At 31.7% G+C, this 13,651-nt stretch overlaps 1 protein-coding gene across 5 annotated transcripts; it reads left to right on the forward strand.

Moving 5' to 3' along the window:
• The first annotated feature begins 3,185 nt into the window (after window positions 1-3,185).
• LOC132799209 (tetratricopeptide repeat domain-containing protein PYG7, chloroplastic-like) lies at window positions 3,186-9,350 on the forward strand. 5 transcript variants are annotated; one of them, XM_060817239.1, is made up of 9 exons: window positions 3,186-3,523; window positions 3,638-3,712; window positions 4,238-4,289; window positions 4,794-5,086; window positions 5,321-5,467; window positions 6,425-6,669; window positions 7,718-7,870; window positions 8,201-8,435; window positions 9,155-9,350. In XM_060817239.1, exons 1-8 carry the CDS (start codon window positions 3,368-3,370, stop codon window positions 8,205-8,207), a joined length of 1,128 nt encoding a protein of 375 aa, XP_060673222.1. In that variant the 5' UTR covers window positions 3,186-3,367; the 3' UTR covers window positions 8,208-8,435; window positions 9,155-9,350. The 5 variants fall into 5 exon arrangements, with proteins under 5 accessions (XP_060673222.1, XP_060673221.1, XP_060673223.1 ...); XM_060817238.1 differs by having other exon boundaries at window positions 9,162-9,350; XM_060817240.1 differs by having other exon boundaries at window positions 3,650-3,712; window positions 9,162-9,350.
• The last annotated feature ends 4,301 nt before the right edge of the window (window positions 9,351-13,651 follow it).

Below are 13,651 nucleotides of genomic sequence, written 5' to 3' on the forward strand. Positions count from 1 at the left end.
CAAGAGCATAGATAAGAGTACAAGCAAGAAGAGGTCTTCTTGTTGGATGTTAATCCTCTAGGTTATGCAGGAAGCACACCCAGCTTGCATTCTTTTGGTCATTGGGTTTCCTTGTTTATCATTGCAAGCTTTTCCCGATGGGTTTGCTCAAGTTATTCGTTGATTTTTTACTGTTAAAGATATGAGCTTGATGGGTTCTTAGCCTGAAAAGACTGTGCCTTATCAATCACATAAAAAGGAAAAAAAAGAAAAAAAAAATAGTTTGAGCTAATTTTGGTTCAATATATATCCATTATTGTGTGAGATGATCGGCACAATAAAGAGAATATCCAAGTAAATCAGTTGAAAGTTGTAGCCTATGGATCCTTACCAAATTTATTTGCATAGGATTTTGGCTAATGAAATCTAGAATGGTCACAATTATTCAGGTGCATTTTGTTTATAGATAGGATTTTCACCAGGCTTACAGCTCTGATCAACAACTCATTTTAAACTAAATTAATATTGTTTTTTAAGCGAAACATTCTTCTTCTTCTTCTTCTTCTTTTTTTTTTTTTTTTTTTTTTTTTGGTTTCAAAAAAACAGTTTTTGGCTCTTAGGTAAAAGTTTTAATTCACACTGAAAGACATTCTTTCTGTTATATACGAATAAAGGAGATACAAATAAACTTTTCTTTGATAGACAGACTGACATGACAAGCTAAATAAAACATACTTAACTAATATACACTCTTGACCAATTTATTTACAACTGGATAATTTATGCTGACTCAGAAATTAGAAAGTACCATTATTACATGTTTTGCATGTATACATGAATTAATATTGAGATTTTTCTTGTATTTATGCTGGGTTCATTATAATTTTGAATAAAGGTGATAGTAAAATACGTTAGATATATGTTAAATTGAAGATTGGGTATTTGAAGATCATTGTTAATTGATTACAAAACCTAACAGTGGCTGGTATCCCAAGGTGACAATACAAATTCTTGATTTCGTTTCTTTTTCTTTTTTCTTTTTAACAAAATGAAAGGCATGCAGTTGTATTAATTAACTTTGTAGTTTTTGGATTAATTAAACCTTTCTGGAAGATAAAGTACATAACAAATAATAAACTTCAAGAATGTAGTTATGATAAAAAAACTATATGCAGAAATAGAAAATTGAAGATATACTAGATAATGTTAAAAATTAATTAGGGGAAAAAAAAGAAGAAAAGAAACATATAACCAAAAAAAAGGTAAACATAAACCTAGTGAACAATATAGTTTAAACATAAAAAGTAAACTTGTAAATAATATTATTAAATTCCTACATAAATTTTAAAATTTAGATAATAGTGCGCATCAAACCAACCACTAAGTGAGCAACTTAAAGGCAAAAGCTGCGGTTGAAGGGTCACAAGTAACAGCAATTTCATTCCCAGTGGTAATATGTCGAGCATTAATCAAGTCTTTGAATCCCAGAGCAAAAGATTTGGTGCGATCTCTTTTGCGCATAATCTTCAAGTAGCTTGGATATTGTACAGAAACTTCATCAGTGACATCCACCATTGTAACACACAGTGTTTTCAACATTTGGGTGCCATTGGTCATCCTATTATTGAGTGTGTAAAATATGTATTCTAAAGTCTCATGGTCTGCCAACCTCAGCTCCTCCTTCATGATCTCTTCGTTTTCGACCTTCCTTTGGACGAACCAATTAGGAGAAGGAGAAGGAATGATATTGCCACCGCGGCTGCTGGCTGGATTCTCTTCTGCTGCATCCATTGCTTAAAGTGGTTTTGTATAACCTTATATTTTTTCCTTTGGTAATATATAGTTTTTTGTATAATTGTATATTGTATGGTGCATGCATCCAGTGTATTTATAGAGTGAACAACCCTAATATTAGATCGCCTATTCAACCAAAAAATAATAATAATAATATTGAAACGGGAAGGTGCATGGGGGGTTAATTTTCTTGGAAAGTAAAACTAAAATATTTTTCACAATAGGAAAGTTTTGACAGTGTGAGATTTGGTATATATAAGAAAATCTAATGAGATTTTTTTTCTTTTCTACTTTTATTTTTTCCATAGAAATTATAACAAACTAATGCAGTAGATTTAACAGAAAGGGAAAGTGTAGTACTTTCATTATTATTGTTTTCTCACTATATAATAGCATAACAGGTTTTTAATTAGTTGAATTTTTATTTTCCAAAACCAGAATTTTCGATAATATATATGTATATACGTAGCATCTCGGATATATGGCAATATTAATAGTTTCCATATATATGGAATCATTATTGTATATTTTTTTGGTACAGAAATTTAATATACAAGATACATAATGAGAAAATATATACATAAAATATGCTGAAATAGATCTTATTTGTTTTTCTCCCCATAATGAAATGCTGAAATTGATCTTGCGTGTAGCCCAATAGCATGGGATTACTTACTAACTGTTATGTTATTGTAATGTGCTACTTTAAAGTGAAGAAATTTATGTTTTCAAACAAGTTTTGCCTTAGAAAGATGAAAATGAAAGGGGTATTAGTAAAAGAGGATTTAGATGCGACCAAACAATTACATTGTTCCATATATTAGACACATAATTTTATTTTGTTAAGCACAATAAAAATAAAATATAACCTATAAAGAAAATATTTTAAAAGAAAATAGAGGAAATAAATGTGTTTTAAGAAAATTGTATAATAACATTATTTATTTATTTATTTTATGTTAGAGGTGTAGGAATTGACCATAACCATATGCCAGCGTTAAGCTTTATGCAGTAATTTTTTTTTCCCAAAAATACAAAAGAGTATAAAATATTTAACATTTCTAAAAGCATGTTTTCTTCTTAGTTTTTATTTTTATTTTTTATTATTTGATTTTTATTTTCTTTAAATCAAATAATAAAAGAAAATACAAGTTTTCCCTTAATAGCTTAATTATTTTTGTTAAAAGAAATAGAAAAACCTAAAACGGAAAGTTTTGTGAAATTGAAAGGAAAACCAAACACCCCCTTATTTTAATTATCAAATTTTGTTTTTTGTTTTGTTTTGTTTTTTTTTTTTGGGCGGAAGACGAAGAAGATGGTATGGGGAAAAAACAATTGGAAAATTGGATGGGCATTTTGGTAATTTAGGTTTTTTTGGAACTGTAATTAGATTTTTTCACATTGCAGAAAGTTCTCTTTCGGATAAGCAGAGGGCCTCTCTCTCTCTCTCTCTCTCTCTCTCTCTCTTTCTGCTTTCAGTTCCAGAACACCCAAAAACCCAGGATTCTCAACACTCAAAAGAATTCGGAAAAATAGTCTTTTGTTGAATGCCTTGCATGTTGTTTGCATCTTTTTCCCAAGAAACAAACAGAAAATGCTTCTCCACGTAAACACCAATATTCCATCCCCATCTTCTCTTCTTCTTCAGCATCAGCGGCAGCAGCACCACCATGGCCTTTCTCATTCTACTCACTTCCTCCTCCCATTTGGGTCTTCTCTCAAGCCGAAGCCCCACAAGCTCTCTCTTCAGGTACACCAAATTCTACTTGCACTTCTTTATCCAAGTTCCTTTTTTTTTTTTAACAAATTTGGTTGCTTTCTTTGTGAGTCTGGTGGATAAATTGGTGTATAAATCTTACTCCAGGCCATTTTTCAGAGCTCCAAAGAATCGTTTTTGACAACTTCTTCAATGAATGCCATTAGATTCCCTAAGTTTCAGGTATTTGTTCTGCAGGCCCCGTTATTTGTTTTTTTTTTTTTTTTTTTTTTAATAATTAATGAAGCACTATATATGTTGAATTGAAGAGATTGCTTGTTTCTTAAATCTATAAATAATTCATAGAAAATTGTTAAACCCAATGACTAGAAGTCCCTATTTCTTACCACCATGCATCCCTTTGAATCTTTCATTATGTTACACCTATAAAATACTTTTGCTTCCTACTTCTTACATATCTGAAGCCTATTTCTCTTTTGGTGGTTAGATGATCTTTGAAACACCATCTCCCAAGTTGACTTCTTTTCTGGATAATTTGGGATGCTGTTATTTTGTATGATTTCTTTTTTACAAATTGCATATATATTTCTAATGGCCTGCCGTTAGTACTAGTTGATGAATTTTGTCTTTAAGCTGAGTTTTCTTAACTGGCTTTGTGGAAATATTTGTTGATAGAACTTTGTGCGAGGATTGCGCATATGCATATGTTTAGTTATTAATGTACTATTTCAATCATGGTGAAGGCAGATACTCCAAAGGGAATTGGCAATGGAATCCCTTGCCCCAACGAAATTCGACAGTAATTTCCTATCTTTGTTTAATCCTCTTTTTCATTTCCTGCTCCACCATCTGATTTTTTTGGTGGTTCTTGTCAGTCTAGATGTTTGTCGGTAACTTTTTGAAGGTTACAGAGTTCATATTCCAATTTCGTATGTAATGAAGGTGCCCATTGAAGAGTTTTCTAGACACAGACATGCTCTAGTGTGTTTAATTATTGGGACCGCTCTATAACACTTTTTAATGAAGCATTTTTATTTTTATATACCTTATAACAAGTTATCAAATATTTTTTGGTTTTTTATATTTTGAAGTAGTATGGTAAGCTACCGTATTATTTTTCTGATTCTTTTCTTAATTAGTAGCCCTAAAGTACAAGTCTTCATTCCATAAATAGTGATACAATGTGTCCACGTTCTAAGAAATCTCCATGCTACACCCATGTCAAGTTTTCAAAAGTAGACAATTTGTTTTAACGAAATCATTCTTGAAAAACTGCTAATTTGTTATCATTGCTGCATTGCAGAATTTTTTAGGAGCCTTTTGACTTTTGAGGACATTGAAGTTATGAAAAGGCAATTTCTTTGTGCCTCCACACTTTTGGTTGGACAAACCTTAGGGATGGTTTCTGCACCAGTGGCGCAAGCTAGGGATCATATGAAAACAAATGAGATTTATGAGGTTGGAGAATTATTTGAATTGGGCATCCAGCTATCATACTTGCTATTATTATTAGGTTTTCTTGGGGTTGGAACATTCTTTGTGATTCGACAAGTCCTTGTGCGTAGAGAGCTGGATCTTTCTGCCAAGGAATTGCAGGTACACTACATATATATAAATATATATATATATATATATAACATTTTCATGTCCTGTAGATCAATCTACTTTGCTCGAATAATGGCTTTTGTTACATATTCTGCCTGATCTAGAGATTTAAATAAAGACCAATTTGGATTTTTATTTTTTATTTTTCTTTTTTGTTGTTTACTAGACTGGCTGCTTGCATTAAGTTTCTAAATTTTATTTGTTCGTACTTTTCATGAATTTCAGGAACAGGTAAGAAGTGGTGATGCCAGTGCAACTGAGTATTTCGAACTAGGTGCAGTGATGCTGAGAAGGAAAGTTTACCCAGCTGCTATCAAATATTTGCTTCAAGCAATTGAGAATTGGGATGGAGATGATCAAGATCTTGCCCAGGTATACTGAGAATCTGGTGGACCTCAAATAACTATTTTATCACTTCAATTATCCATGTCATACTCACACTTCCTCTGTCTAATTATTATTCACTTCATAATGCTTTAAACCTAAATAATCTCGGCCACTTTTTGTTTTTAGATCAAAATTATTCACCATATTAAATCATTTAACTGAAGCAGTATGTTTTTGTGTTCAAGTATGTAGTGAAGTCTCAAAATTTAAGGGTATGTTTGCTAATAAAAGCTTATAATCCTTATCCCACAATATTGGTGCAGGATTTTTGTTTAGGGTTGAGTGTGACACCCACTCTCTCAGTTATTACCCTTATATGTTTTTAACACTTGGGCCTACATTGATACCAATCTATTAAGGGATTCTTACCTTAAATCTTAAGCTGTTAGATGGTTTGGTTATACTCACTTTACAATTATTTTCTCCTACATGCCCATGTGGGATTTTTGCAAGCTATGACAATCGGCTTCCATATGTCTTGTTGTTTAGACTTTGGCCTGATCAGTTATGCTCTGTTTACTGGCTATGTTGTATGCGTTGTGATGTGATGCGGACACAACCTTGGTATTACTTAACTATTCTGTATCTTTGTATGATCTTGGGCCTAAAACCTGTCACTTGAATGTTTACTGTTTCTGCCATCCAAAATTTTGGATTTGAATTCTATTTTAACCAGATACTTAATCTAGGGAGAACCCCTTAAATACACTACCTGATTGTCCACCCATTTTGTAGCTTCTTTGTAAGCTTAATCTATGCTTATAGCTCATCTACTTTACAATCATTAAGAAATCAATCCAAACCCAAGCTGTGTCATAAAGAAAGGGTGAAAAAGTTAAGCACATGCAAATAAAGAGCCTTTTCTGTTTTTTCGGACCTGCATAAAACGCTTCATGTATGATTTCAATGACTTTACCTTTCAAATTGTAAAAATTTGAACAGGTTTACAATGCCCTCGGTGTCAGTTATATCCTTGAAGGGAAGCTTGACAAAGGAATTAGTCAGTTTGAAACTGCCGTGAAACTTCAACCTGGTTATGTTACAGCATGGAACAACCTTGGCATTGCCTATGAAAAGAAGAAAGAGTTCAAGTCAGCTCTAAAGGCATTTGAAGAAGTGCTTACATTCTTGATCATTGGGTTTCCTTGTTCTTCAGCCAAGTTAGCCTCAATGATCCTGTTATTGCCGTAAGCCTTCTTTCTCTATCTTTTTGTTCAAGTTATTCATTGATTGTTTACTGTTAAAGATTTGAGCTTGGTGCGTATTTAGCCTGAAACGACTGTGCTTTATCAATCATATATGGAGAAAAAAATGAAAAAATGAAAAAGTTTAAGCCAATTTCGGCGTAATGTCCATAATTGTGTGGGTTGTGGTGCGTTTCATGTTCAGCTCTGCTCTTGCTGTAATTTGTAACTTGGATATTTTGTTTGAGCTTCCTACTCTTCAGCTTGTATAGAAACCAATGACTGTATATGGTGTCTTTCTTTTTGTAAAAAATAATTCTCACTCAAAGTTGCTAGCTCTAGATTAGAGCTTAACTATTATTAACAATGTTTTAATCTGGTGACTATTTTAGCATTTTTTACATATCATGTGTTCACAAAGAATCTATAGGAGGCTGAGAATAATGGAGTAACTATGATTAAGAGCTTAAAGTTGATCATGGCACAATAAAGAGGATATCCATGTAAATCAATTGAAATGTTATAGCAAATAGATCTTTTACCAAGTTTACTGGCATAGATTTCGTCGAATGGAATCTAAAATTAACTATGATTAAGAGCTTAAAGTTGATCATGGCACAATAAAGAGAATATCCATGTAAATCAATTGAAATGTTATAGCAAATAGATCTTTTACCAAGTTTACTTGCATAGATTTCGTCGAATGGAATCTAAAATGGTCACAATTATGTAGGTGCACTTTGTTTATAGATAGGATTTTCATGAGGCTTACAACTCTGATCAGCAGCTCATTTTGAACTGAATTAATCCTAGATTCCTTGAACAAATAACCTTCAAAACATACCATATCTGTCATATACCAATATTGCACCTGGACCAAATCCAAAAATTTAGAAATCATATTAACTAGGCTTCCACCAGTCATTTTTGTGTCTCCACTCTTGGGAATTTTCATGTTAGTCACCCTCATGTATGACTTGGACATGTTTATAAATCGTTGTGGTAATGCAGTAATGTGTTACTTCTCGTTTTGCAAAATGTTATTTTGCAGGTTGTTGATGGGGAAAGGGGGAGTGAGCACCGCAGACAGTTATTACCTTCATATAAAGCGCATAGGAGTAAATTCTATCGACAATTTTCAAAAGGACATGTTGGAAGGTCTTATCAAGTCATCACAGATGTTCTCAGAAAATGCAATGTACCAGTAAGTGTACCACCTTCTTTGTTTTCATCATGTTGTGAATCCTTTAATCAATAGCAATGTTTTTGATTCTATAATATAAAAAAGTATGGTCCTGCTTATCTTTGTAGAAATACCAACAAGCCAGTTTGCTTAATTTTTCCAAAATTTTGAAGTTACATTCTATAACATGGATCCTTTTGGCACAATGATTCAAGGAAAAATATGATTGTCTGCCTCCTAGTATGTAATGCAAAGAGAACTGTACAGCTGCAACTTATATATGTGTGGAACATAATAGTCTGGCTTGATATGTGAAAGACTTTAAATTCTGGTTGCATGTAAAATATGCAGGTCATAAAAATAAAAGGCCATGAAGCTGATGATGTTGTAGCTACGCTTGTGGGACAAGTTCTTCAAAGAGGACGCAAAGTGGTGATTGCCTCCCCCGATAAAGATTTTAAACAGTTGCTTTCAGAAGATGTCCAAATCGTTATGCCTTTGATCGAGTTAGAACGCTGGTCTTTTTACACCTTAAAGCACGACATAGCTCAGTATAATTGTGATCCATGCTGTGATCTAAGCCTTAGTAAGTATCAGATACAATGCAGTTTATTCACATTCCAAGAAATTATATTACCACATGGCACTACATTTTTCTGTCACAAATATTCTTTCGTAGCATGGTCAAAGCTAATTATAAATTGTGTAATTACTCTTAAAAGGTCTCGTTAGATCATGATTACTTTTTATTCTTGAATATGTACATTTTCTGTGCGGTCATAGTTTTTCGTAGATGTTAAAGAACCATTGTTACTAAAGTTCAAATTTCTAACAGGTTGGCACTCATATTATGTGGAATCCGTGATTGACACCACATTATAGCTTCTAGAAATGTCTGTCTGTGTAGTGTGCCAGGAATTTGTTTTTTTAGTGACTACTGCCTGTATTCTAAAATAAAGTGAAATATATCTGCAAATTCAAAGTACATAATATGCATGGGCAAGATAACATAGAGGAGTTGATTATATTAATATTCCGTATGTATAATTCTTCAAGCTCGTGAGAATGAAAAATTGACAAACAATAATATTTGGAGTAAAAATCCAGTATCCAATTTGTCATCTTATTCCTTTAATAACATGTTGGTTCTAGTAAATTGGGTAATATAAATGAGAATAAATATACTCTTATTCCTTTGATAAGGCTGAGATCTGTTAAATAGGTATCACTTATCATCATTGCCTTGCATGAATCCAGTTGGACGAGTTTTTTGTGCCTTAATGACTTTCTAATTGAACCTGTAAGTATGCAGGATGCATTTTGGGTGATGAGGCTGACTGTGTTCCTGGGATCCAACATGTACTCCTGGATTTGGTAGAAAGACTGCCATAAAGCTCTTGAAAAAGCATGGTACATTGGAAAATTTACTGACTGCAGCCTCGGTAAGAACCGTGGGCAAAGACTATGCACAAAATGCACTTACAAAGCATGCTGACTACCTGCGGAGGAATTATGAAGTCCTTTCCCTTAGGAGGTAATCTTTTCCTCCCTTTTTTCTTCTCCATTTCTAAATTTCTTCTCCATCTGTGTGTTTCCCGATCTTGTATCTCTCTGGTACTTTTAAATGTTTGTGCCTTATGAAGAGATAATGCTGCTTTTTAGGTAGATTTGTTTCCTTTCCTTTGACAACTCCTAGTCCATGATGTTTCTGGATTACGCTATCATACAGGGATGTGGATGTGCAACTTCAAGAGGCGTGGTTGATTGAGAGAGACACGCGCAACGATTCAGCAATTTTGTCTAGCTTCTTCAAATATTTGGAAGAAACCCAGAAGCTCAGTCATCAAAATGGGCATGCTCTATCAAATAGGTAAGCCTTGGTAATTACTTTGAGTTTCTTATGTAACAATTTTGAGACCATCTAGTTTTTCTGAAAAAATAAAAAAAGGGGGAAGTTGATTACATGAAAGTTTCAGATCAAGCCTAGTATTCAAGAGGTGACAATCTAGGTGAAGTTCTGCTGGACAATGACAAGTGAAATTATAGGTTTTATTTTTAAACCAAATAAAGGTTTTGGGAGGAAAAGATTAGAATCCATTTGGTTTAGCTCATGAAAGTGGAGTTTTTATCTGTAAAGTTTTCTATGGTAAACTATTTGATTGTCAATTAAAAAAGTACTATGAATATTAAATTGAGTGTTTCACAGTATAGCTATAGAATTGCTTTCGACTTAAAATTGCTGTAGACTTAAATATGTATAATATTAATTTTTATTACACATTAAATATTTTTTATATGAGTAATGATAATTAAAAAAATAAATAAATAACATCTATAAAAATGAATGTGGAAAATATTACTGGTTATGAATTATATTATTTTTATTTTTATTTTTAGATTTTAACTTATATATTTGGTTCTTTAAATATATAGAAAATAGAAAAATAAAAATAATGTTGAGGAAGCTAAAGAAAAGAACTTTTGTTTTTTTTTTTTTTTTTTGCTTGAACTAAAGAAAAGAACTTTTATGTAGTGTGTATATGGGGAATTTTATTAAAATAACGAAGAAGAAATGATAAGTAATAAAGGTTTCTTATAATTATGGGAAGTAATAAAATGGTAATTAGATTTCATGCACTAGTTAAAACACTGTAAAGCTTTATTTTTTTTTTTTTTAAAAAAAAGCCAGCTCTGTTAAATATATGCTTATATTATTTTATTTAATCACACTGATGCGCATATCTAAATTAGAATACTCACTGCATATTGGTAACCATTACTACAAATTTCTTTTTTTTTTGGGCAAATATACATAAATTAATATTGACATTGTTATGTTGGGTTTATTATTATTTGAGTAAAGGTGATAATAATATACTTTGCTTGTTAAATTGAAGATTGGGTATTTAAATTTTATTGTTAACTGATTAGAAGAGCTCAAGAGTGGCTAACGTCCCAAGGTGACTATACGAATTCTTGAATATTTCGTTCTTTTTTTCTTTTTCTTTTTTTTACTTTTTTTTTTTTTTTAAAAAAAATTTGCTTACAAATTGAAAGGCATGTATTTGTATTAATTAATAAATTTCTAGTTTTTGGATTTAATTAAACTTTTCTGCGCTGGAAGATTAAAGTACATAACAAATATTAAATTTCAAGAATGTAATTATGATAAAAATTAAACGCAGAAATAGAAAATTAATGATATACTATATAACGTTAAGAATTTATTAGAAAAAAGAAATTGAGAAAGAAAGACAAAGAAAAAAAAAAAAAAACTCTGGAAACTTGAATGCTCCTGTAGATATGTCATTAGATATACTAAAAAAAACTCTTTAACAAAATAGAAGTAAACATAAACCTAGAGATCGATAAAGTTAGTTTTAAATGTAAAAAAAAAATTTGATAATAAAAACTCAAATAATTATTAAAATCCTAAACAAAATTTTAAATTCTAAGATGATAGTCAATTCAACCAGTTGGGTTGGACAACTTAAAGGCAAAAGCTGTGAATGAAGGATCACAAGTAACAGCAAATTCATCCCCGGCCGTGATATGTCGAGCATTAATCAAGTCTTTGATTCCCAATGCAAAAGATATGCTGCGATCCCTTTTGCGCACCATCTTCAAATAACTCGAATATTCAACAGAAACTTCATCAGTGACATCCACCACTGTAACACACAGTGTCTTCAACATCTGTGTGCCGTTGGTCAGCTTATTGTTCAGAGTGTTAAATACATAATCTAAAGTCTCATGGTCCGGAAACATCAGCTCCTGCTTCATCATCTCTTGGTTTCCAACCACCCTTTGGATGTACCAAGGAGTAGGAATGCTATTGCTACCGCCGCTGCTGGTCGGATTCTCTTCGCCTGCATCCATTGTTTTAAGAGGGTAGAAGATATATTGGGTGGTTTTGTATAATCTTTCTGTTTTTTTTTGGGTAATGGTTTTGTATGATTGTATATTGTATAGTGCATGCATGCAGCTAGCGTATTTATACAGTGAGTAACCCTAATATTGGAACGCTTACTTACCCAAAAAAATAAATAAATAAATAAAGCCTAATATTGGAACGGGAAAGTGCATGGGTGGTTAATTTTCTTAGAAAGCAAGACTAAAATATTTTCACAAAAGGAAAGTTTTGATAGTGTGGGATTTAGTCTCTCTCTCTCTCTATATATATATATATAATTATAACAAAGTTACCAAATTTGATTTAGCAGGACGGGAATATATATATATATATATAATTATAACAAAGTTACCAAATTTGATTTAGCAGGACGGGAAAGTGTTATAGTTTTATTATTACTGTTTCTTACCATATAATCGCATAACAAGTTTTTAAGTTGAATTTTTCTTTTCCAAAATCAAAATTTATGATGATATATATATATACACGCACGTAGCATCTCAGATAATTAAATAACAATTTTTTTTCACAAAATTTGAGGTCAATATTATATATAAATCAATGTGAATAATCTCCATATATATATATATATGGAATCATTATTATATATTTTGCGTACATAAATTTAATATAGAAGATACATGCTGAGAGAATACATGAAATGCTGTAATAGATTTGTGCTGTCACAGTTCTCTATTAATTGTCTTTAGAATGAAGAATAATTTTGCTGAAGAATATTTTGCCTTCTTTTTGCTCTAGAATGAAATTCTGAAATAGATCTAATTGCTTTCAGCCCAATAGCATAGGATTGCTTACTAGCTGGCACAATTATGTTAATGTAATGTCAACTAGAAAATAAGCCTAACTATGAAATTGATCATTATTATGCATTATTCAGAGCGTATTTGGAAGATAAGTTGCACAGCAGGCATTTTTTTTTTTCCTGTTTAAATTATTATACTGGATTGTCAATGTTATAAAGAAAATAATGATAACTAATGTGGTATGAGATTTTGTATTAATCCAAATTTTAATTACATTGTTCCATATTAGATATATAATTTCAAACTTGCCAGGATTATAATGTCTCAGTTTTGGGGCTTAATCATTCATTTGTGTAAGCGAATTTCTAAATTTGGCTAGAGAACTAGGGATTTATTTTTTCTCCTCTTTAAAAATTCTCATTCCACTATTTATCTAAAATTTATGTGCAAACTTGGTTTGATCTTAGAGTTTTAATAAACAAGTATGATTATATTAATGAAACAAATTTTATAATCATATTTATCAAACAAAATTGAATGATTAAGAAGACATGAAAAAATCCCATCAAAGGATGGTCTAAGAAAAAATTATTGTTTTCTTAAATAATAATTTTACTTAGTCTCATTACCGCACACATGGTGGGCCAGTCTCCTACAAGAGCATAGATAAGAGTACAAGCAAGAAGAGGTCTTCTTGTTGGATGTTAATCCTCTATGTTATGCAGGAAGCACACCCAGCTTGCATTCTTTTGGTCATTGGGTTTCCTTGTTTATCACTGCAAGCTTTTCCCGATGGGTTTGCTCAAGTTATTCGTTGATTTTTACTGTGAAAGATATGAGCTTGATGGGTTCTTAGCCTGAAAAGACTGTGCCTTATCAATCACATAAAAAGGAAAAAAAACGAAAAAAAAAATAGTTTGAGCTAATTTTGGTTCAATATATATCCATTATTGTGTGAGATGATCGGCACAATAAAGAGAATATGCAAGTAAATCAGTTGAAAGTTGTAGCCTATGGATCCTTACCAAATGTATTTGCATAGGATTTTGGCTAATGAAATCTAGAATGGTCACAATTATTCAGGTGCATTTTGTTTATAGATAGGATTTTCACCAGGCTTACAGC

Source organism: Ziziphus jujuba, chromosome 5 (genome assembly GCF_031755915.1).
Source record: "Ziziphus jujuba cultivar Dongzao chromosome 5, ASM3175591v1".
Lineage (NCBI taxonomy): Eukaryota > Viridiplantae > Streptophyta > Magnoliopsida > Rosales > Rhamnaceae > Ziziphus > Ziziphus jujuba.

What these genes read in the sequence shown, in the direction of transcription:
- LOC132799209 (XM_060817239.1), top strand. Translation starts at nt 3,368, where the DNA reads ATGCTTCTCCACGTAAACACCAATATTCCATCCCCATCTTCTCTTCTT. An exon ending in CCCACAAGCTCTCTCTTCAG is followed by an intron (nt 3,524 to 3,637) that starts GTACACCAAATT and finishes ATCTTACTCCAG; the next exon opens with GCCATTTTTCAGAGCTCCAA. An exon ending in TCAATGATCCTGTTATTGCC is followed by an intron (nt 6,670 to 7,717) that starts GTAAGCCTTCTT and finishes GTTATTTTGCAG; the next exon opens with GTTGTTGATGGGGAAAGGGG.